Source organism: Orbicella franksi, chromosome 1, assembly GCF_964199315.1.
Source record: "Orbicella franksi chromosome 1, jaOrbFran1.1, whole genome shotgun sequence".
Lineage (NCBI taxonomy): Eukaryota > Metazoa > Cnidaria > Anthozoa > Scleractinia > Merulinidae > Orbicella > Orbicella franksi.
Genome location: NC_138145.1, coordinates 35,544,863 through 35,570,903, shown reverse-complemented (window position 1 = coordinate 35,570,903; position 26,041 = coordinate 35,544,863). Strand labels below are relative to the sequence as shown.

At 39.1% G+C, this 26,041-nt stretch overlaps 2 protein-coding genes across 5 annotated transcripts in view; both read right to left on the bottom strand.

Moving 5' to 3' along the window:
• Positions 1–26,041, bottom strand: part of LOC145480561 (nephrocystin-1-like) — a 109,968-nt gene that overhangs the window by 20,890 nt on the left and 63,037 nt on the right. The gene's annotated exons all lie outside the window — the stretch shown is intronic.
• The window catches only part of LOC145464065 (uncharacterized), a 32,807-nt gene continuing 6,910 nt past the window's right edge, over positions 145–26,041 (bottom strand). Inside the window, exons 6-20 of the mRNA XM_081447883.1 lie at positions 23,878–24,501; positions 21,266–21,496; positions 20,142–20,298; positions 17,593–17,834; positions 15,457–15,583; positions 14,174–14,181; positions 12,907–13,113; positions 10,597–10,781; positions 10,156–10,236; positions 9,362–9,475; positions 7,867–8,475; positions 7,472–7,683; positions 7,157–7,197; positions 6,891–6,987; positions 145–325 (exon numbers count right to left, since the gene is read on the bottom strand). Of these exons, the coding sequence (XP_081304009.1) occupies positions 145–325; positions 6,891–6,987; positions 7,157–7,197; positions 7,472–7,683; positions 7,867–8,475; positions 9,362–9,475; positions 10,156–10,236; positions 10,597–10,781; positions 12,907–13,113; positions 14,174–14,181; positions 15,457–15,583; positions 17,593–17,834; positions 20,142–20,298; positions 21,266–21,496; positions 23,878–24,501 (3,116 nt within the window). The remainder of the gene's footprint in view (positions 326–6,890; positions 6,988–7,156; positions 7,198–7,471; positions 7,684–7,866; positions 8,476–9,361; positions 9,476–10,155; positions 10,237–10,596; positions 10,782–12,906; positions 13,114–14,173; positions 14,182–15,456; positions 15,584–17,592; positions 17,835–20,141; positions 20,299–21,265; positions 21,497–23,877; positions 24,502–26,041) is intronic.

Here is a 26,041-nt window from a genome sequence, read left to right as displayed (position 1 = left end):
CAGTTGATCTCTCTAGGATTGAAGTCTGGGTTACATGCATAATTATGTGGTAATTTTTCTTTTCCTTTTTAAAGTTAAATATGGCCTTAAAGTTTTAAGTCCTCGTCCATAGTGCATTATCCTCTAGAACTTTCTGTCATTTTCTTATCCGCTGTGTTCATCAACTTTAGTGGGCAGGTTGTAGTAGGAGCGTGACTCATCATGCTTGTTCAAGTCACAATATGGTACATTCCTCGTCATGATCACCTCCAGTTGGTCAATCAACTCTGAGAAACTGGGACGAGAGGATGGATCTTCATTCCAGCACTCAGACATCAGTTCATATCTATCATGGATTAAAAGATGACAAAAAGTTAAATAACTGCATTGCGGAACAAAACCGATCAATCTACAATATTTGTCAAAGCTAACTTGAAATATATTACAATGCTAAATCAGTTTCTCGACATTGTATAGGTGCATGGAGGAGCAAGATGCACAACAAAAATTTTTCAATAATTAATTGGGATCCAAAATAATGTGAAAAAGAAATTAACATGACAAATTGCATCCTGGATCGTGCCCAGCAATGTATCATCAGTAAATCTTATGATAAGCTATGTCAATGATTAGTTGTTTATAACAAAATTTTATAACTAGACCAATTCTCATTATTAGTATTTATTAGCTTTTACAGGAGCATATCACATGGAGCCTTCATCTCCAAATTGGGCCGGTGCTACAGCGTTTTCACACCTTGAGTCATTTTTAGAATTTCTAATGGCGCAAAAATATGACATCATCAGCCACGCCTCCAACCTGCCCTCAAGTTGAACCAATAAAAATCTTCTTGCTGTACTGTTTAGTTATTAAAATGGCGGACGTACTGGACTCATCGTCCTCAGAATTTTCTGATACAAGTTCCTCTTTTCTTGATTTTTCTTTCGAATTAAGCGTTTTGGAGAGCGAAGCTGAGGATGGAGAGTAAGAAACAGCTGGGGCTGAATGCAAAAGTTCTGATAATCAACGGAGAAAAACACCAAAGGCAAAAATTAATGGTAAGAGTAAACTTGCATCCAAAACAAAATCGCTAAATAAGCAGCAAATGGAAGAATTATCATTGCGTGTTTTTTTTTTTTTCTGATAAAGAGGCTAAGAATGTGGAAAGTGAATTATGGCTTATCCACAGGTCTTAAAAATCTCGATGAAGGAAATTTAACTTTTCCGAGAGAAGAACTCAATCCTATCTAGCATTCAGTGGACAAAGAAGTCCGACAATTCTCAGCTGTCAACAACTTGCGCAAGTATCAATCAACGTTTCTGGGCATGTGTCAGAACTGTATAAAAAACAAAGAAAGTTTAGAGACTGACTTAAGGGTTCTTATTGCCACGTTACTAAACCGCAAATGTACAAGTGATGAAATTGTTGACGGCATATTTAAAGAACTTACCTCAAAATTAGCCAATACAAGGATCAATAAAAAAGGAGTGAAAGAGATTTAAAGATGCACGGTAAAATAGTCGACGCTGATGAAATGCTGCGACCTAAACTGGAGTTGTATGCACTGGTATCAAAACGTAAGGGTTAAATTCCTTGACTTAAAGGGCCAGTCAGTTAAAGGCCAGCCATCATGTCAGCCTGTTATTTATGACCCGATTTCCATGGTTCATTGCTGGCTACGGCCTCTATTTTGGTAGAACTTACTCAGTATTTCACCAGTTCAAAAACTATATGCAGTTCCTTTTGCATTGCAATTATTCAGCTTAAATAAAGAGCTTAAAATTTATAATTCTTGTCAAGGATCTTTAATGTATATGTACAAACCAGTACCACAACTTCTACAAGTTTCAACCTATTTATGAGGCTACCCAGCTCCATTTCTGTGTATTAAATTCTTCAAGTATAATGCAGAACTCCTTTGTTTTATTCTACCAGGCCTCCTAACCATTCCAGTATTTTAGTATGTTGGGCTAATATGGTAGATATTACAGGTACATGAAAACAATACCTAATTAATTATACATTGAACTCACTATCTCTTTTCTGATTGGCCGTAAGCATACAGTGAATTTTTTAAATGAGCACCTGCGACATCATCTAGCTGCAAATTATACAATAATCATGTCAAAGACACGGGTAATCACGTCATGTATGACAGCAGCGCATGATTTCTAAGGGTAATCATGTCAAGGTCCCACACTTTGTGTTGCTTGCCATCAGTGAAGAAGCAAAAACATGCCTTGATTATTAATATATTCTGGATATCACAAAAACCTCATCCAACTATTGTTTAGTATCAAAAGTAAGAATTAACTAGAACTAACAGCTTGGTGAGAGCATCTTGTATTTTCAGTTGACAATTTAGCTGAAGCATTTTCTTATCTTTGGAAATTGTTGGTTTGTGAGAAGAAGTCTTTTGAATTCTTGAGCAAGTTTCAGAAAAGTTTATTTACTTTTTTGAACAAATTTGACAAATGGACTCTTTGGAAATTGGTATAAATTAGTAGCAGTAATGTTTGAATTATCCCAGCTTTTTCATATATATGACTGCATTAATAAAATACTTACCTATTGGGACTGTACTCAAGATCATGGCTCTCAGTTGTTTGTTCCGAGTCCACTACCCTCCAGTACTATCCCGTGGCATGGTTAATTATAATTATTTTATTATGTTGTAGTATCTCAATAAGACCGTAGGAACAATTTTTTTGTGAAGGTAAATTAATCAACATGACACAAGCGTGGGACAGAAAAATTCTGAGTCCCCGACAGGGATCGAACCCATGACCTCCCGAACACCAGGCGGGCACTCTATCCACTGAGCTATGAGAACTCATGGAGAGCAAGGTCATTTAACTGAGTTCATATATGACAGGTGTCCAGCATACTGCTAGGATTAACGCTATCAAAGTCATTGTAGCTCAGTGGATAGAGCGCCCGCCCGGTGTTCGGGAGGTCATGGGTTCGATTCCTGTCGGGGACTCAGAATTTTTCTTTGTCCCACGCTTGTGTCATGTTGGTTAATTCACCTTCACATTTCATTACCGATCTTAAAATTCACCATCTTTAGGAACTTATCACTACTCACGATGACTTCGATAGCGTTGATCCTAACAGTATAAAGGACACCTGTCATATATGAACTCAGTAAAATGACCTTGCTCTCCATGAGTTCTCGTAGCTCAGTGGACAGAACGCCCACCCGGTGTTCGGGAGGTCATGGGTTCGATTCCTGTCGGGGACTCAGAATTTTTCTTTGTCCCACGCTCGTGTCATGTTGATTAATTCACCTTCACATTTCATTACTGAGCTTAAAATTCACCGTCTTTATTAACTTAACATTTTTTTTCTTTTGCTTTTCATTTTTATTTTGTGATACATGTACTCATAACATAACATTACTATCAGTCTGTTATGACCTCTACAACAACTGGCTTTGTTTTCAAGACTAATATGCATAGAGTGGTTTTATATCAACGGGCAGAATCATCCTTACAGCCGGTCAATTTGCCTGGTGTCCCGCCCTTTATGAAACCTGTGTCATTACTAGCCCCAGTGTGTTTTATTGATGAAAACACAGCCTTCCCACTCATTGGTTTCAACACCTTGCACCACTTTTTCATCCAAATATCAAAGATGAAATCAAAACCAACGTGACTCACGTGTACCTGCACACACTTTTTTGCACTTCGTGTTGGCTACATGTATTCATTTGAGTTTTGATTGGTTCTTTGCATTGTCTTTGTCCTTTGTGATTGGCTAATAAAATCATTCAGGGGTTTCATTGGCTACTACAAATGGCCAAAGTAAGTATTTTAATTAATTAACAGTAGAACTATGGTATAGAGTGTTTTCAATCACGTGGCCAGCAACCATGCAAATTGTTTGGAGCAAAAGAAAGTTTTCACATTGGAAGGAAATTCAACTACAACACTTCTTGGTCTGAAGGATCAAATGACCTTTTCTCTTGGAAAAGTTAAATTTCCTTCATCGCGAACTTTAAGACTCGTGGATAAGCCGTAATTCGCTTTCCACATTCTTAACCTCTTCGTCAGAAATAACCCATAATGATAATTCTTCCATTTCCTGCTTATTTAGCGATTTTGTTTTGGATGCAAGCTTACTCTAACCATTACTTTTTGTCTTTGGTGTTTTTCTCCATTGACTATCAGAACTTTTGTATTCAGCCCCAGCTGTTTCTTCGTCACTATCCTCAGCTTCGCTTTCCAAAACAGTTGATTCCGAAGAAGAATCAAGAAAAGAGGAACTTGTATCGGAAAATTCCAAGGACGACGAGTTCAGTTTGTCTGCCATTTTGAATAACTAAACAGTACAGCAAGAAGATCTTATTGGTTCAACTTGGGGGCAGGTATGAGGCGTGGCTGATGATGTCACATTTTCGTGCCAACGGTAATTCCAAAAATAGCTCAAGGTCTGAAAACACCATGGCACCGGCCCAATTAGGACATGAAGGCTCCAATGACAGCCGTTTCTAAGTGTCTATGAAGAGGATTTACTATGTATAGTTTTGAATGACTAATAGATTTATACTGAAACAATTAGATTATTCAACTATCATGCATAGAAATCCGGGGCTGAAAATAACGGCCGGTCAAAGGCAATGGCCGGCCAAAAACTTCACTCGCCGGTCATGTTGACTGGTCACATCATGTTGAGATGGTCAGTCACATTGTTCATTCTTGAATAAACAATCAAATCATCGACTGTAAATCTTAGATTTTGAATCTCTTTTTTATGATGTCTTCTCACATGAAGAGATACACCAACAGGTATCTGTTGGAACGGCTAAAAATTGTTCGCTTGCTGTTTGTCATGTGTTCAAGATCAATAGGAATGCCATTCGAACGGCTGGGGTTATCCATTTAGAAAAATATTCAGCCATTCGAACAACTGCTGCTATCCGTTTGAAAACATTTTCACTTGTTACAAAGGCAGAGGTTTTCAATTCAGAATTCAAACTATTCAGTCTTTCGAACAGCAGAGGTTTTCTGTACGGCAAAGGGAATCCGATCAGATTCAGCTTTTCATGATACTTAAGATTTGCCTGACTGTCACACTTTTGCACAGAGGACCTCTCTTTGTTGGCGTAATTATTTCAAATGTAATGCTCGACAGATGTCAAGATATTTGTCGTTTCTTTCACTTTTACTGCACAAAAATCGACAAACAAGACGCCAAAACGAAACTTTTCACTCAATTGTCAAGTTGTTTCCAACTTAGACACTATGGGACTCCGGGACATCAAAACATGCATTTTGCATCTGCTTTGTTTCCATCAAGTCTTAAATGTAACATTGAGCACGAACCTAGTTTCTGATTTAGAACCAACCGATAAAAGTTACTTTTACAAAACGGACAAAAATAATTATGTACCAACAAGAAAGACCAGTGAAGGCCTTATCAGTATCTGTATCTGGAAAGTTATTTTGTTCACGAATAAAATTTGAGACACTCTCAACTCGTTGCTTAGCACAATTGACCAAAATCTACCCACTATCAGTGGTAAAATCTACCAAATGATGGTCATTAGTTCTTCTTGAACGAAAACTCTCTCTAAACTACAACAGAGTTTAGATTTTTTTATGGCTTCTAACACTTTACAACTTAATTTTAGTCACATCATTAAGAAACTTCCCAGAACTTGTTGTGTAACTGTAGCCGTATTCATAGTAACAGGATGATTTGTTGAGAATCTAGGAAACAGAAACTTCTTCTTTGGCCATATTTGTTTTCCCAGTTATTTCTGAAGCCCAAAATTAGGATCTGCTGATGCATCTTCGGTTTCATTTCGGTTTTGATGGATATAAATACTTTGTAGAACATCAAAGGGGTCAAAACAGCTCATGGAATTCAATAAATATACCCATCAAAAAATTCGAAGTTTCATCATTAATAATAATTGCATCCGTTCAATACTTTTTCTTTGGCAGATGGCAAGAATTCCACTGACAGCGTGCCACTTCATTGAGCTGCTGAGCCCTGCCAAGGCTATCTTTGGATAAGTTTTAAGCTTTTCTTTGTATTAAGCCAATTTTTAAACAGCCTAGCAACAACTGGAACAAACAAATTATATTTGTGGGTTTAATTAGACCAACATTACTCAATTTCTTTTTCAATATCTTGATCGATCTCAAACAAGATGTGACCAAGTGTTTTGTCACGCATAACTCATTGCGTGACACGTTTTTCATAGAAGAGCATTGTAATCGTTCGTGGTGCATCATGGTATAGTACGCCATGTGATTAGCATAAAATATCTTTGTAGTCGTGCGCTCCAGTCAAGATGCTTTCTCGTTTCACCTAAAACATTTATTCTTAATAAACCCGGTTACACTGCCGATGAAGAGTTCTGGTCTCGTCTGTTGCGGGGTAAGGATCAGAGCTTGACGGATCAGAACACCAAGCTGAAATTACTTTGGCCTCAACATGACCAGTCACGGTCTGAAAATTATTTTGAGCCCTGGAAATCTCGAGCGAATAATCTAATTGTTTAATAGCAACACAATTTCAAACCAATCAGTGTTTGCGTCTTCTTTGGGCTATTTTCTAAATCACAGTATTGCAAGGGTTTAGACAAATCCTGTGAAAATTTGGATGTGTATAGTTCATGTTACTGATGCATGTACTTCCAGGTAATTTAATTTAAGCTACTGAAAGTGATAATCTTCTGGTCCATTACATTGGTTGTTCTTGTAACAGCGAATTGGAGTGTCCGCAGATTGAATGTGTTCTTCACCGCTACTCGCTGCCTTCACATGTGCCTCTTGTCTAATGTTAGCAGCAGCATTAACAGTTGTTAGGATGGTTGCCTCTTGACATAGTTGCTTGTTCTCATGTATCAGTTCTATTCCAGAAAGACAATTGAAACCCAGCTAATTTAATCACTTACGCTTCATCACAACACATGTCAGGCCTTTCCATGCGATAACCAGTCTTCAAAAGTTGACACAGCTCTCGATTGGTTAACGTGGGATAAGGGACACCTCCTGGAATGCATCCAAAAATAAGTCATAAAATGGCAAGTTAACAAACCGAGAAAACACAAAGCACACATTATTGTCTCATAAGAAAGTAATGACTTAAATTTTGGAACTAAAGGAAAAAAGAATTTAGTATATATATATATAAAAAAATAACAATTTATGTTTAACTTACCCATGGTGGCCATTTCCCAAAGAATTATGCCAAAGGACCAGCTATATGAAAATATAAAACATCAATAAGTGCTGTTTTGTAATTACATGTACTCAACACAACTAAGATTTTAAGGAGTTCTCTTTTCAGTCCATGTGTTATAATGACAAGGTGTCCCATGAACAATTTCTACGCTTCTTTCCTGCTCTTCACACTTCCCGCTATCATAACTCGATGATACAAACTAAATCCTTGAAAGAACAAGTTGTACTTCTCCATGTGTGCATCTGAGGGTTAAGAAGAAGGCTTTGCTGTCACACAGAAAGATTGACTTACACATCACTCTTGATGGTGTAAATGCTGTCATTAATTGATTCTGGGGCCATCCATTTCAGAGGAAGCTTCTTTGTATTCCTTCCACTGTACACGTCTTCGTAGATTTGTCTCATCAACCCAAAGTCCGACACTTTGACTCGGTTATCACTGCCAACCAGAATATTACGAGCTGCAAGGTCACGATGAATGAAGCCTTTCTCTGCGAGATGATTCTAAAAAATCATGTAAGAATTAAAGAGCAAGAATTTATTGCTAGAAATAAGGATTATAGCTGATTATGGTACTTCATCCACAAGACATTTTTTTTCTTTTTTTGCTAGTCAGATATTCAGTGTCACTACTAAAAAGTATTGTTATACTTTATCTGATTTCTAGGTAGTTATATTAATACCTACCATTCCCTTTGCTATTTGCCAAGCAAAGGAAAACAGCTTTTGAGTAGTAAAGCTGTCTGTTTCTTCGTCGTCATCATCATAATCAGTATTTTCGGTTGATATCAACATGGCGGAATCGTTGCTGTTCCCCAGTGATGTCGATGGCATTGGTAGCACTTCTATTTTTTTCTGTTCCAGAAAATTGCTACTGTTTTCTTCCTCTTCGTCGTCATCATCATCAATATTCTCAATTGATATCAGTATTGCGGAAGCATCGCTGTTTCCCTGTGATGTCGCTGACATCGGCAGCAGTTCCATTTTTTCGAGATCCAGAGTATCTTCTTCTTTGTCATCGTCATCATCAATAATTTCGGTTGATATCAATATGGTGGAAGGGTTGCTGTCTCTCTGTGATGTCGATAGCATCGGCAGCAGTTCCATGCTTTGCTGATCCAGTAAATAGTTGCTGTTTTCTTCCTCTTCCTCGCCCTCGTCATCATCATCGTCATCATCGTCACCTATATCTTCACTTGATATCAATATGGCAGCAGCATTGCTGTTTTCCTGTGATGTCGATGGTATCGGCATCAGTTCGACGTTTTCCTGATCCAATAAATCATTACTTCTTTCCTGAATAAAGGCAGGAAAAAGAATATAACCTAACAAGTAACGATAGTAAACTAAGCGCTTATAAATGATTTGCCGCGCTTATTTCAAACCTAATGCAGCGCAATAAAAACACTAAACTTTGTGAGTTTTTCTTCTATTGATTAGAAAACATTTGTAGTAATATGTCGAAGTTGGGCTTGCTATACAATTGTTTTGACAGGTTACAATGCCCAAATTGTGACATTTTTTCTCGGTTTAATTTTGGTTTCAGTGTTGGTTTTTTACATTTCTTCCACTACTGCTCTAGCTTTAGCATTTTAATACATCATCATACCTTTTAGAAGATATCTAATGCTTTTGATTTTTACTGCCAGTTTGGCTATGTTGACATAACTAATCTCACCACATTTGGCACATGACCACCAATGAAATAAACATTGAAGTTTTATTACCTTACATGTATGTTACGTTTGTAGATACCAAATAACAATTCCGTGTTATAATCTTCCCAAAATGTAGTTTTAAGAGCTAAAACTGCCATGGAAATAAACATTAAAAAAGGAACACTTTCGCTTTTCAATTACTTACTTCAGCAAGATTCTCAGCGAAAAGGGTTGATGACTTTAAAGTAGCATCTAAACGCTCTAGTCCATATCTGCCATCCATACCTCCATCCTGCTATTTAAATGCATTAAACTGATCACGTTTTAATATTTTTCTTACATCTGTCAACTTTTCTTTTCACGCAGAATGAAATACTCCTTCAAACTTTCCTATTGAAACTTTGACGTCAGGACCAAAGTATTTTTCCAAAAACAAATTTGAAGAGACTCTTTGCTTACAGCATTATATCGAGATTGATGATAATATATTCTAAAGTAGTATTCAAGCTATTTCTTACATGTACCTGAGAAAGCTGTCCAGAGGTTATGGCGATTTCTTTGTTAACTTGGAAACCGCCAGAAATAGCTAAGGCCCGATTTTCATCCAGAAAGTCTCCTTCTCCCTGATAAATATGCATTATAAGTTAAATATCTTACATAATGTAATTCATATTGATATTTTCATTCATTCACTCGCCCATTCCTTTGTTCGTTCATTTAATCCATTCAATCATTTGTCCGTCCCTTCGTCCTTCCCCCATTCCTTCTTTCCTTCCCTCTTTCCTTCCTTCCTTCCTTCATCCCTCCCTCCCTCCCTCTCTCTCTCTCCCTCCCTCCCTCCCTTCCTCCCTCCCTCCCTTCCTCCCTCCCTTCCTTCCTTCCTCCCTTCCTTCCTCCCTTCCTTCATCCAACCCACCACCAATTCTCCTACTAACCCCCTCCTCACCAATCAATACACCCTAGCAGTCAGCCATGTGACATATCAATTGACAGAATATTTCCTTTTAAGCCTTAGATATTTGATTGCAGATACACAAGATACACTATACAACATTCCCTATCCCTCACGTTACATACTGGTGGAGTTAAAGGCCTCAGAACTTTTAGTCGCCACTTCATCACACCACTCACATTCTTGAAGTTCAAACTGACATATCTGCCGTCAGAGCAGGGTTTAATAATAATAATAATAATAAATGTCGCGGCTAATCGCCGTCGCAAAGTACAGCAACGACGCAGCTCAACAAGGTTGCACCGAAAGCATACATACATAATGTAAGGCACCTACTTAGGCACCTACTTAGTCACATTCACTCACTTCTTTTTGAGCATTAAATTTTTCCTTGTCTTCGTAACATTTCTTCTCCTCGTTACCCCCAGTACCTTGGTTTCCATTGATCTAGAGTACAATGAACACAATTAGGTCATAAATTATCTGGCAGCGAGGTTGGTCTAAACATGGAGGCAATTAAGTTTCAAGACAAGGGCTGAAAAGTACTTTTTTTTATTGACTGGAAATTTTGTTATATTTAGAACCCAACACAGCCTACTTGGGAGACATCTAGCCATTGAAAATCCTATAGCTTCATGTTAAACTGTGAGCTTTGATAGATTGGCAAAAGCCACATATAATTAGCACAAACTATCTCCTGAAATCACTCTCACTGTCCTTTAAAACGGGGTTACTGTAAAATACATTACTACCAAACACTTGGGGCAACATCAAATTATTCAAATATTCCTTTGGGAAACGTCTTACCGATTGCCTCCTGCGTCGTAACCACTGCAACAGATCACCAAACGGAACGTACTCTATCACCAGGAACTTGTGCTCCTGCAAAGTGCAACAACCAACCAGGGATACAATATTCTGGTGTGCACCCAACAGCTTCATCTGTTCTATTTCCTGCAAGAACTCTTCTTTTTGTTCTTTGCTTGGATCATCTAAACACAAATGATGTAGTTAAATTCCTATTTGCTACGAATATAAATTTTAAAACCAGATTCAAAAATCAATCAGCCATCTATTAGGCTTTGCTTCAGTCACAGTCTGAGTACATTTCGACAGAAAATTCAATTGCGTTTCATGCTCAGGACTACCTGCTGTCCAATACAGGGATAATGGGACATGAAAACAACATTTTATGGCTGATTTGTTTTAATTGTATCCACACTATAAAGGGAAATGGCTCAGTTGTGTCATTCGTAATGTCACCTCAAGCTTAAGACTGGGAAGATACAACTTGTGATCTGATTGCAAAAGACCAAATGCCACCGATCTGAAAAGGGTTAATGCGTCTGTCAATTCCACCACTGCCCATCGCGCCCCCCAACCCCCCAGGCTAACCCCCGGGCATTAGCATTTTTGGGTGGGGACACATAAGCTGTCTAAATAAGCATACACATAAGCATACACATAAGCTGTCTAAATGCCCCGTCGTGGGGAGGAAGAAAGAGGGAATCATCACCTTCCAACACCTCTGCAGTTTTTTTAGCGGAGCTCCGGCGGCCTGAAATGTCGCCAAGCGGAGCATGAGTTGATTTTCTCATGGTTATCATGGCTAGCAGTATTGCTCGTGGGTGCGTATGCACAATGGTGACGGCGACAGAATCGCACAACATGGCATCCATACTCCAAAAAATAGGTTGACAGAGAATGCAGCCTTAGTTTACCGCGTACTTCTTTAATATTAGACATCCATGTTATGATCAATTGACACCTGTCAAAACGAGGTATCCACTGACCAGTATCACGTGACCATATCACGGGCTTAAGTTTACAGCTCAATGAGGTCACCTTTTTCTTAAGTTAACTGCTGACCAAGTGCTGGTTTTCGATTGGATTGAGGGCTCACTTGTTGAAAACAGGGCAGGATTGTTCGGAAGCCGGTTAACGCTAACCCAGGATTAAAAGTTAACCGAATAGTAACTTTTTCTTCAATACAAATGTTTTTTGCTGCTTTGTTTTGTGTATATGGTGATTATTAAAACTCAAAACAGAACGCCAAACAATATACAGAAAACCTCACCGCAAAGTTACAAAATACAAATCAAAATTCTACCTCTTCCTGGGTTAGCTTAATCGGGCTCTGAACAACCCGGCCCACGAGCTACACTTTTAGGCTGGCCTAAATCTATATATTATTAATCAATGAATAAAACGTTCAACTGTTTTTATGCAACGGTAAGACTTCAAGGACAACAGTACATGAATTTGTACTGCTCTAAAACCTATTTCAAAGCCTTTTAACAATGCAACAGTCAGGAAGCTTTTGGAAAATTCACTATAATATTATAAAACAACGCTGGGATTGTGGCCGACATTCCCACAGCCACGAGCGATGATAGGCACCTGTATTCACAGGCTACCTTTTCTATGAAGAATCAAGACATTTTAAATGATGATGCATTGCATTTTAAGCTCGCAAGATCTGTCTTGAAGATCGCATCATTTGAATTCGCAAACCTTAAGTATTTTAACTCCACTTTCATGAATTTAAAAACTGCTAGGCTAGTTTTGAATGCGAAATAGTCGTGCTCACATCAGTGATTGTTTTGTGATCAACAAAATATAGTTCACCTTGTCGCTTATATTTATATGCTTACAAGTAATGTAGAAAATATATCTAAAATTGAGAAAACACACCTATAAAAACATCTACAAGTTTCTCTAGTCTCTGATGGACAAGCCATTGTTCGAAAAACGCCTCGTCTTTCCCGATGAACTCATCCATGGCACTTTCGAAAACATGTGTGTCAAATGCCCAGGGGTCGCCCCGGGGTATGCAAATGCCCAGCCCTCCTGGCCGCGATAAAATTACGAATGCCCCACCCCCGGGACTGACAACGTGAGCAAATGCCCTGCACTTGCCCAGGTGTGTGTGTGTGGGATGGAGGGGGGCGGGGGTTGGGTACTGCTGGAATTGACTGACGCATAAGTATTTGCATATCACTGTGCATTTTAAAAATCTCTTTCGGGTGTATTTTAAAGACACTGGACCTACCCAATTAGCAAGTTGTGTAACAATTCGCCCTTTTATACATGATTTTGCATGATGATTGCAATTACCTTGCAGTTCTTTAACAGCAACCACCTGGCATGGCTCCTCGGGCTTCAGTGTTTTTTCAGTGTCAAACACTTCTATTCCAACTCGTCTCTTAAGAGTTGCTTTGTAAACCACACCAAACGCTCCTCGACCCAGCTCTTCCTTATGTTCTATTTGCTCGGGAAGAAGTTCCCACCTGTCAAACGGGATAATTTTGCGAGCCGAACGAGCTGATCTGTGGAACGATGGGAAAATAGTTTAAGCACAAAAAGAGTTGTTATCAAGTAGTATAGTGCAGTAGGCTATTATTTTACTTAAATCTTGCTGCTTAAAAGATGAATGTCTTAGAGCTTAGCGTTGAACTCAGCCATTCTGCAGTCTGCCAATAAGTTCCAAATTGGATACCAAGTTCTCCAATGGTAAAGACCGCAGTTAAGCATACACCATCAAAGCTATCCCGGCTTTTGAGCGACAGTTATTGTTATTTCCTCTAGATAACATGCTAGTTCATTGCAGGCTACCTCCCACATTTCCTCAGGTTGACCTGGCACTTTGGCGTCATCCATTTTAAACTGATATCCTAAGCTGGAGAGATTCACAATTATATAATAACCCAAGTTATTCTCGCATTTTGATTGGTTCTCGCCTATGATCTATTAGAGGACAGACGCACGATTGACTTCATCATTTCAAAGTTTTTCCCTCTGTGTTTTAAAATGGCAGAAAGTTTTGAGAATTAAGATAATATTTTACATGACTGGGCACAAGATAAGGTACAAGAAAGTCTTGTCCAGGCATTGAACAGGTACCAGAAGCATAGTCTAGCAGGAAGAAAGATTTTTCCTTACAAAGAAAGATAAAGCTGTTTCTGTTTTAGAAAATGACTCAGAAAAAATACTCGAGCAGTCGAGCGAGACTACACCAAACACAAAATTGGTCTTGGTAAGCCGAGAACCATTGCTTTATCTCAAATTTACAAAACCAATAAACAAAATGTTTATGAGATTAATTTATTTAAAACATTAAACTTTTCTCACTCTCAAAATAATCGTTGACACAGTGATTGTCTGGAATGAAACATCAAAACCACTTCTTAAAATCAGTGAAAATAAACACATAACCTTGCTTTCTGATGCGAATGTTCCGGTCCGTTTCAGGGCACAGCAGCGAGCAAAGTACAGCTCACTACAGCTCACGGCCAACTGTATCGCAGCTAAAAGGTGTCTCCAACACTATTTCACACTAATTTGAGAATCACCAACCACAGAGGACACAAATTTCCACCATCACTAACGTTCCTTTCATTCAGAACTCGAATCGAATGGCCTCCAGGTTGACCGCAACCGCAAGTTTTCCGAGTGTAGTTTTTCAACTGCTGCAATATTCGAAGCAACATCCAAGCTTTTCAACTCACAGGGCTGCTCTGATGACAAAACCTGACTTGACTTATCCAGCAATTTCTTTAAGATATGTAGATTTCACAGTTCAATTCTGTTTTTGCTGTAAGTTTTCATTCCACGAGAAGCGACGCTCGAGTCAAGTTTGACAATGGCATGATTTTCCTGGACCAATCAAAATTCTTTGCTACGCATAGCAACCAATGAGATTGCTTCAATTTGTATAGACAATAGATTACGTCAAACGGCTTTTTTCGTGTTCGCTAAAAAGTGGGCAAAGGCCGGCTTTCGAGTTATGTTGAAAGATTTTGAATTAAAAAAAAGCTTTATCTGCTGTAGTTTGTTTCGTTATTATATGAAACAAATAGATTCCATGTTGCCTTGTGTCTGTTCAGTAATAGATCACAGAAGACGTCAAAATGTGGTAAGAACATCAGTGACACACTCGGCTATCGCCTCGTGTGGCACTTTTTTGTTCTTACCACATTTTGACGTCATCTGTGACCTATTACTGAACAGATGCACAGCAACATGGAATCTATTTGTTAAATAGATTTCTTATTCAGGAACACAACACAGTGACCCCAGCCAACGTACCAACATGGACCCCAAGCAGATCCCGGGTCCAACGCGCTTGGGTAGTTACTTGGGGTGCTGGGGTGCAGCATGAAAAATGACCAGCGAAAGAAGTAGAGAGGGGCTTGGTGCGAGGAGTGAGCGATTGTTCTCTAGCTTTCCCATACCACACTCCTCTCTTTTTTCTCTCTCTCTTTTTCCCCCACTGCTCCCCAACTAACCAATGGGCCACTGCACCTCCCGTCATTCTGCCAAATCATTTCACTTCCGATTTCTTGTCTGAAAATCACATTTCAAGGTTAAGCTATGTTTGTCTTGTGGTATGGATATGTTATATATAGGGTCAATTTATAATAGTAAGGTTTTCTTTGCTATCAGGTGAATACATTTAAGCAACAAAGAGGCAAGGTCTCCATTACGTGTCAAAACAGCACCTGCTAAGAGTGGAACCAGCTGTAATTAACTTATAGATACAGCATTTAGCTGTAAAATGCTATAACATTCAGAATCTCTTCTGTTAATTGTCCCAGTTTTGCAATAACCAACGAATTTCTTTTTATGTTCCATCTTAAGTACGTAATAACAACAACAGTGAATAACCTTTTTATTCGCTTGTGACGGGACCGTCTGTAGCACCAGAAACCTAGAATGAAACATGGCACCAGCAACAGAATGAAGGCAATACCAGATAAGATGTAAATCATCCTTTCATTGGAGATCGCGGTTTCTTGTGTTGGTTGACCAGCAGTTTCTTGTGTTGGTTGACTAGCGGTTTCTTGTGTTGGTTGACCAGAATTCCTGTGCACTGGCACTGAAAACGGATAATGAATTTATATCTTAAGGAGGCTGGGAGTTAAAGTAATGTTTGAGGACTACATTGGAAATAACTGGATGATCAACATTCCAAAGGCTGCCAAAATTGGATGAAGTCATAACTCCAATTTGTAAAATTGGATTTTTTTACTAAATGAAAAAGCGTGTCGTCCTGTTTTGCTTTAATTATATCGCGCTTGCAGCTGTCCACAGTTCATGATAATTGAGACTACTAGTACTGTTGAAAATGAAAGACATGGAAAGATATAGACTGTAAAAAAAGAGAAAATATTGCGAGCAAATTTTCGCAATCTTCTAGCGTTTTCTAAAAAGTCGTGAAATCCAAGCTGGCAGATACATTCTATGACAAGGACCTCATAGAAGAAAGTTTGGTATGTGCTATAAAACGTGCAAGATTTATGCTCAGTAATGACTTAAATACTACAAGAGTAACGGGGTGTTGGCCTCAAAAGCCCCTCCCCTTGCCCCTGATTACCCATTCAGTCAGAGAAGACCTCAAAAAGTCCATAAGCCCGATCTGAATAGGGCCAAAGAGTATCTGGAAGCCTGTGACTTCAGATATGACAAGTGCATGACCTTTTAAACGTTCTTTTAAAAGTTTTTTTAATTTCATTAAAAAAAATTATTAAAATTTAGTAAATCGGCGAATTGGTGGCGAATTTTTCACGTGTTGATCAATAAATGAGTGGTTTCTATGCAAATTTAAATTATCTACCTTGCTACGTTTAGAATGATCTTCCTTCATTTCGTTTTTAGAAGATATAACTGATCAAAGGTTCTTGAAAAAAATGACCTTTGACTCTACAACCTTTTTCCGCAAAAACTTGGACGGTCGTTCCAAACGTGAGAGGATGGAAATAATTGAACTGCGTCTAAAACTCATTTTTGTCGAATGATCTTGCTAAAAACCACCACCAATTCGTCAAATAATTATATGATATTTTTCACTAAACGTCAAGTGACGTCACGTGGCCCGTCGCAAGTACCAATTCTTCCTCAAAATGCTAAGGACGTTAAAACCTAACTGTGTGCTAAATTTGGTCACTTGTGTCTTTGGAGATATATCTAATAAATTATTTTAACCAGTGAAGGTCTTTGATCCAGTCCTTAAACTGCTTGAGGAGGGAGATAAACTTATATAAGCAAAGCTTAAAGCTTAATCAGCTTCTTTATGGTCCCACCCGAACACCGTGTGAAACCAAGGACGGTGAAACCGAGGCTGGTGAAACCAAGGCTGGTGAAACCGAGGCTGGTGAAACCAAGGCTGGTGAAACCAAGGCTTATGAAACCATAGTGAAGACTAACCGATATCCTCTTCGTTCAACCTAGTCGTCTGATTTAATAACATTTTCACTTGGTTTCCAATCCCTAGAAGACCTTAAAAAGCCCAAACGTCCGGTCTGAATAGGGTTAAAGAGAATCCGCGAACTTGTGACTAAAGACACCAAATGTTCATGTCAATGTTTACGTTCATTATAGCAATCGATGACAAAACTGCTCTGTTTCAGTTGTTTCAGCGTATTGAAAATTATCACGCTCAAGAGACATGGTCTCTTACCACGCTATTGCTCTTAGTTTTAATTTGCAGAAAACGCGTATTCCAGTTTTTCTCGTGGAAATGAAATGCAGTCAGAAAACCTTATGCGATACAAGGCGAGACTGCTGTGATCATTTTGTTAGCAAACGGGAATTTGGGTGTGATGCCCAACAAGTTTGCCAAGCAGAAACGTCTCTGATGAGTCCCTTGGCCAGGACGAAACGAGCTACGTAAGACTACCCCCGAAAAATGTATTGTCATAAAATAGCTTTTAACTTTAAATGAAATGTTAGAAATTATTTAAGTGGGAGATAAACTTGGTGTACTCTTCAAGTTCTAATCAGCTTCTTTATGGTCCCACTTACCACTTGAAACCGAGGCCAATGAAACCAGAGTGAAATTTAGCAGATATCCTTTTCGCTCAATCTCTTCGTCTGAGTGAAATATTATTTCCACTTTGTCTTCAGTCACAAGATTTTGACCGGTCTTGTTACCACAATAATCAAGTCTCTTGCCCATCCCGTCGGTAATTCTCAAAAAGTCTTTGCTACAAAGAAAGGTAAATGTTGTTTTGTACCAAACCAACAAAACTGAGTAACTTGTGGTACTCGTAAGCAATCAAAAAATATATATAATTAAAAATTACATACTACCATGGCTCCTGATACTTCCTGGCAATAAGAATTGTCATACTTTAGCGTGCATTATCAAATCATGATGCACACGGGAAGAAGCACAAGAGTTGCTTGAGGGACAGCAGAGCTAGAGCAACTAACTCTGCTAAGTAATTATTAGATAAGTAATCGTAGTTAGGTGTCCCCAATTAGTATATATTGTATGCTAGCGACTTCAACACGTTAATAAAGTTCTTATTTTATCTTTATCTTAACTTCTTGAGTGCTCTCCAAACAAAATGATGTGTTCGAACACGAGATAAATTGTCATGACTAACTTTTGAACCAAAAACAGTTAAAATAAAAGAAAATGATGACCTAAAAATGCAGGGATGCAGTAGTAAATTACATCCCTTATTCCATGGCTTGATAGGAAATACGAGTGGACATTTTACTCCAGTCGTTGCTCTCAAATACTACGCAACTCTAAAATATCTGTGCATATTATCTGTCGAGCAGAAAAGAAGTAGCTATATATAATACAAAGCGTGCAACTGACTGTTTCCAGAAAGTCGTTATAGCACTAAGCCTTAAAGAAGGTATGCTTACATGTACAAAATTGTACCAGACTTTGGAAAGTCCACATATGCTTTTGTATAGACAATCGAATCAATCTAAGTAGAGTGTCTGGATAAGGGAGTTGGATCGGCTCAGTTATCAGTTTTCCGTTTCCACGGATCAGAAAATTTTGCAGATCTCAGATCTCAGCAATAAGTTGAAAAAAGTGTCAATCCGATTCTCAGCTAACTGTTTAACCCACCCAGATGCTATGAGGAAAATTTAGAGAGCATAATTCAAAAGAACTGTTTGTACTTATTTTTACACGCCTGTATAATTTTCGAAAATTAACAAACATCGCGAAACTTAAGACTTGCGAACAAAACACCTGGCGAATTTTACACTCTCAAAGTTTAATACTCAACACGAAAATGGCGTTCATTAAAGCTGAATCACTTTTTTCGATCAGTTCTTTCAGACCCCGTCCACACCACGTCGGTGAAATTTGAAAGCGTAGCTGTATTTCTGTGGTTTGCCCTACCGTCCACACTAATCCGTCACGAAAACGGTAGTTTTTCCAAAATGCTCTTCAAACCGGAGGAATTTAAACTAAAATGCCAGCTTCGCACTACATGAAAATGACAAGATTTCCTTTTTTGGCGATTTATTCAGAATACGGTCCAGTTATGAAAGCATAAGAAAGGGGTACCTTTTTTCAATTAAAAGTATACGAAAGGAGTACCTTTTCTGTCAAAATGGTATACAAAACTGTAAGGGGTTGGACCTCGCGGCAGAGCCTCCCCATATAAAACTTTGTGAAGAACCCGCCTAATCCTAACCCCCACCCCCCGAAGCGATCTTCACGAAAACGAAATAGATTGACCAAATTTTGAAACAAAAACAGTTTAAAAAAGGAAATGATAACCTACAAACACAGGGATGCACTCACAAATTATTATTATACTACGTGTGGATCAAGCCCCTGTACATACAGTAGTAATCAGGTTACCCAACAGTCCAAATTTAAGGATTTGTTTTAGAAAAACGGTTATAGTCTTGAGCCTAAAAAATACGAAGGAGTATGAATAGAGATAACCCTACCTTGCTTCAGCTGTGTGTTTCCTTAGTTCCCATGCATGAGGTTTCCAGGCCGATTTATTGCAATTTACTTGTTTTTAGGATATATAAAGGACAAAGCAGTGAAGCTAAAAACCTCCTAAATTGAAAAACCTTAGAAACCTCACGGGAACCAAGTTGGGAATAAATTCTTAAATTTGGACTGTTGCGTAACCTGAGTACTACTGCATGTACAAGGACGCTCATTTGGAGCCTTGGGCCACCTGTGATTATACTGTAATTTAGCAGGAGTAAAATTTCATATGCCAACCCCCTGGAGCAAATGTCCGCCTATTGTCCGGGGGGAAGGTTACTGCAAATTAATGAAATAAGCATTTATCAGATCAAGAGAAACATTTCCGGTCCCCCATTCAAGTAGACTTCTAAAATCTTACTACTAATAAACGTAATTTGGACCATCGTAAAGGGAGTTACATGCAGATTCATTAAAAACAGAGTATTTACAAATGAAGCTCAAAAAGCTGATAAGGCTATGTTCGCATTGGACAAATGCATAGATGCAGAATAGATAGAAATTCATCCGAAGAGTAACACTATCACATGACTCTACTCCACATTAGATAAAAGAAGCTGATACACTCGATCATCACAGCTATATCACTTACAGGCAACGTTTACTGTCTTCCACATCAAAATCCTGAAAGTAAATGTTGATTGACCAGCCCTCTGGAATAGGATATACAGGTGATATATTGTCCGTATTCCTTGGGTAGCTGTAAGGATATCCTTCACTGGTCAGAAAGCCGATCTCTGAGCCATATTCTGTTAATACAAAGACGGTTTTTGTATCTTTCTTCAACGTTACAAGGTGCACATTTTAACCAACATTTTAAGGAAATGGACATCCATTAACAAAGGCCTTGCAAAAAAAATTTTCCCAGCGTGATTTAAACCGCCAAACTTGATATGACTTGAAGGATGAGAATTCATGTTTACTTTATTCCATTGTAATATAATAAAGCTGGGTATAGAATAGGATAAAACTGTTCTCATGGACGTCTTCAGAGTTTGGACATTGAGCTTTAGATTTAGCAATTCAGTACTTTTTTAGTATTTATGTAACCTCATCTAAACACGTGAGGGGCTGGGAGAATTTGAGATAGTTACTCAAACCCGAGACGCAGATCGAGGGTTTGCAAAACTTCTGAGAATTCTTACAACTCCCAAAATGTTTACATTCGAATCTAAAATGTGATGTGCAACCGTGTTTACATACGCTCATTTAAACACGCCTATCGACCAATCAATGGGAGTGCGCGTCCTATCTCAGTTATTTTATAAAATCTCTTTTAGGAGTAATTATTTAGCCATTTCTACAATCCATTGACTCCTGACTCCCAGCATTGTCCAGGGGGGGGGGGGGGGAGAGGCAGTAAATTGGATTCTGGTTTTTATGGAAAAATAACAGTGTCTCAAATGTTATGGCCAGGACTGAAGGTATTCAAGATATGTCCCTAAGTGCAATCACTGCATAAGATGTCAGTTAAATCATGAGATGCTATGGCCAACGAATAGTCAGAAACAACTCTTTGATAACACCATGGACAGCATGAAACTCCACTTTAAGTTATAGTTCCCAACCCGTCGGTTGTGGCAGCACAGGTGCTTAGTGCTTTGCACCCAGAGGGTCATTACAGGGCATTTCCTCGAAGTTTACCTGGGACTCACTCTCAAGCATTGTACTTTATTTGACAAGAAAAGAGAGATTAGGCCAGAAAAAAACCCTTACTTGTGAAATTGACTTGGAGTTCTTTCACGTCAGTTCCATACTGGTTGATGGCCTGGCAGGTGTAGTTTCCATCCTTGTCCAGACGGATGGTTGCAGTGTTTGTTGTATTCACCAGTACTGTAGAGTTCCGTATCAGTGCTGTGTATATGGGAGGAGTTCCTCTGGCTGAACATGACAGCATGCCTCCTTGTATTGCTAACAGAGCAGCTGGGAATGTTACCGTTGGTGGAACTAATCGGTTAGAAATAAAAACCTTTTACCCTTAATGTTCATTGACTGAACCATGATACCTGCTTACATTAATGTTAAATAAATCACTTCTTACTATAATACATACAAAAACTAAGTCAAAACGTGGCTTTAGTTGACACAATGATGCACACATATATCTGACCGAATTTGCAAAAACATGCCCACATTGACTCAAGGAAAGTCCCACCGACCAGAAGTCCTCTGATCACCCCCCCCCCCCCCTGGCTAGGAAATTGGCCCCTCACGAATGCACATGGTATTGACCACTCCAGCAGGGTGTCATGTCAGCACAAAAGCCTAGCTCAAACAAGGTTAATTGAACTGAATAAAATACCCAGAAACACAGTCAATATCAAAGTTATTTAACACTGAAAACTCTAAGTCTAGCTAGCTGAGGGTGTCAGTACAAGACACCCTCCCCTTCCCCCTGGTTTTGACAGCTGGCCACCAGCAAACCACCAGCAGATAGGCCAGTGCCTGGGCCATGTGTCTGGCCTGGCCTTAACAGAGCCCTCCCCCCCCCCCCCCCTGGGCTTAAGGTCGCTAGCTTAGCCTGGATTTGGGCTGCGAAAACCTGGTGGGCATGTTTTTGCGAAATCACTCAGATGATGTTTAAGAAATAGGAAACATGTACCGTGTTTCTATCGAGTTTTAGTATAAATTTACTAGTGTTCTATCACGAATGCCGTTCTCTGATTGGCTACGCTACCCACTATCTATTTTGGGATGGCCGCTTCTTGGCGTTTTCGAAGTGTCTGTGAAGAGGGTTTCGATAAAGTTTTGAATGACCAGTAGATTTATACTAAAACAATTAGATTATTCACTCTCGATTTCTATGCCTGATAGTTGACAAGGGCGCCACGCGATAGAAATCTCGAGCTCATAATCTAATTGTTTAATAGAAACACGAGTGGAAGTTTGGGAGAACAAGAAATGCTGTGGAAACACTCCCCTGCGGCTCGTGTTTCCACAGCTTTTCCGAGTTCTCCGAAACTTTCATGAGTGTTTCTATTAAATAAATAGATTGTGAGCTCAAGATTTCTATCATCGAGTCAACTATTACGCATAGGAATCGAGAGCGAATAATCTAATTGTTTTAGTATAAATCTACTAGTCGTTCAAAACTTTCATCTAAATCCTCTTCACAGACACTTCGAAAACACAAAGAAGCGGCCTCCAGCGCACGATGCTACGCTACTCACTATCTATCACAGAATAGAACGTGAGTAGCGTAGCCAATCAGAGGACGGCATTCGTGATAGAACGCGGGTAGATTTATACCAAAACTCGATAGAAATATGGTACATGTTTTCTCACACATTTTAGATCACAAGCAGTAGGCGAGCGTCTCCACAGCTTTTTCGAGCTCTCCCGAATTTTCAGGAGTGTTCTTCTATAACTCAATAGGAACACGGAGAACATGTTTTCCATTTCTTTTAGAAACCACCGTGACGGAAAAAAGGAAAACAACTTGTTAACTTTGATTATCAAGAAGTAAATTCTCTTTGCTCACGCCATCATTACGTCAACAGCTCGTGCTAGTTCTGTGTTTCTATCAAGTTTTAGTATAAATCTACTAGCGTTCTATCACAAATGCCATTCTCTGATTGGCTATATTACTCACTATCTATTCTGTGGTAGATAGTGAGTAGCGTAGCAGTGTGCCCTTGTTAACAAAATGATGGCCGTTTCTTGGCACTTTCGAAGTGTCTGTGAAAAGGATTTAGATAAAGTTTTGAGCGGCTATTAAATTTATTTCGAGCTCATAATTTAATCGTTTAATAGAAACATGATTTTTAAGCAATCAGCGCGGGTATTTTCTTAGGGCTGTTTTCTAAATATATATATAGTATATGTGCAGTAAGGTCAAGTTGCGCATTTAAAACAACCCAGGTCAGAAAAAAAACAAAACTTCTGATACGTGTGAGATAATTATAAAATTCGAACTGCGCATGAAGTGTGAAGTGAAGAAATGATCCTGGCAATAGATTACCATTTAACAACTCTAATTTCTTTCATTTTTAGCTCAAATGTAGCTATTACGTGGAAAGAAAGCTGATGTAGTTTGTTCTCGCCAGAAGTCCTTTCATGACAGAGCTCTAAAAGATGGCCAAGACATTGCCTCTAATGGCTTCAAGAAAGGGATAATGTATGTCACTTTTTAGCGCGGGGACGTACATGCAGACATTCAGTACATTCTCCGGTTCTATTGATCATTTCTTTTGTCTTCTAACGAGACGTTGTTTTGGGACACGGGTGTCTGCTACCTCTTGCCAACTTGGCCAATAACAGGAGTTTATTAATTTAGGGAATCATTGGACAGGGTAAGGAGACAAATATTTCGGGAAAAGTGCAGCTACCTTGTCTTATCGATGTTTGTATCTGCGCCTCATTCAGTGCGACATCATAAACCTTCATTTCCGCGATTTTCCCTTTGAAGTTCTTATTGTTAACACTTCTAGTCCCCATTCGAACGTTGGTTTTGATGGTTGCAATGGAATAACGTTTGCCAATGATTTGCGAGACACTTAAATGTCCGTTGATATACAGCGAGTTATTTCTGGTGTTGTGATCGTAACTTGCTGCAACATGAACCCACTTCCTTGCTGGGAGAACCTCAGGAGTTGTCATACCAGTCAAATGATAAGGATGTCCCCTTTGCACGATTTGATTAAATAATTTGCTGTTCGCAATCGCAACGACTCCATAATCAATAACTCCGTAGCTGAATAGTGGTCCATCTTGGCCTCTGGGTTGAACCCAGCACATCAGTGTGAATGAGAACTGGGTGTCCGGGCCCCCTTTATTCGGAAACTCAATGTAGCTGCTATCAGTGCCATAAAACATGTACGCTCCGCCTGGTTCGTTGTAGGGTCCATTTGTAATAGCAACATCCCCCATGATTCCCTCTGGCTGTCTGTTCTCTTTTTCTGCAGCTTTATAGCAAGCATTCAAGGGGTAGAAGATGACAGGTTCTGGCACAACTACGAATAAAAAACACCATTATTTTATTTTACATCCTCACATATATAACATGAAATACGATAGCAGTAATAGTATTCTATAGGACAGAAATTTCCGAGTTGGTTCTCTGTGGTCATCTTATCCCGCTGTTTGGAGTTGCTCTTCGGAGTCGAATTTCCTCCCAAAGACGGACATTTATGTAGCCGAAAATTATTTAAAAGTGAACGACTGGCCACAAGGAAAAAATGAACTTTGTTTCCCGGAGATCCTACCACTCCACTCAAGGGTCGTGGGAGTTGTGAACACCTTCTTATCATTGCACTAAAACGTATCACGTGATGTGCTTCGAAATTGTATATTCCTTTCACTAACGCCTTATGGCGACAACAGCTTGAACCTGGTGTATCACCCATAAATGTAATAAAAACCATAAACGTAATACCAACCGTAAATGTAATACCAACCATAAATGTAATAAAAATTGGCCATAAATGTTATACTCACCATAAATGTAATAACTTTTAGCCACAAAAAATTAATGTAATAAAATTCCACTATCCATAAATGTAATAAACTTTGACCATAAATGGACCATAAACTGACCGACCATAAATGTTATACAGCTTAAGCATAAATGTAACAAACTGCCTATTACCCCTGAGTCAAGGGACATATTCGTACAGGGAAGACCGGGGTGCCCCAAATCAAATTGGAGGAATCAATGCTACACCATGGTTTTTGCCCAGAAGCCAAAATCCGAAAAGGCATCATTACTGTCCCTGTGAACATTTCGAAATCATCAAGTATATATACCAGAAGAAATCTCGGGTGGTCTAAAATAATTGCTCTTGGAGTGTTTGCAAGACAGAAGAGAAGAGATAGAATTCCAGTCAAACATCACCTTACAGAGAATAAGCCTGCTCTAATTTGAAATTTCTTGTGGATGGCTCCGTTTTGTATTCAGTCAAGGGAATGGGGGAAGTGGAACCATGTAAAACAAGATCACTATGTTTTGGCCAAAGTTAATTGTAGTCCAGGTATATGTATTTTTATTTGAACCAGGATAGATATATTTGATATCCTACCAGCCACATGGGCCATACATGAGAGGTGCGGTGGCCTCATGGTTAGTGCGCTCGTCTCCCGATTGAGCGGTCCGGGTTTGAGCCCTGGCCGGGGACATTGTGTTGTGTTCTTGGGTAAGACACTTTACTCTCACAGTGCCCCTCTCCACCCAAGTGTATCAATGGGTACCGGCGAACTTAATGCTGGGAGTAACCCTGCGATGGACTAGCATCCCATTCAGGGGGGAGTAGAAATACTCCTAGTCGCTTCATGCTACAGAAACCGAGATAAGCTCCGGCCTGGTGGGCCACTTGGCTTGTATGCAGACTTTACCTTTTACATGGGCCATATACGGATAAAACACTGAAGAAAACTATAGAAAAAAGCCTGGTTTATTACAACGTGAACTCAACAACTAATACCCAAAGAAATTGTGTAAAGATCCAGGTTTGTATTAACATCACAACTATATATGTCAAAAATACTCTTTAACAG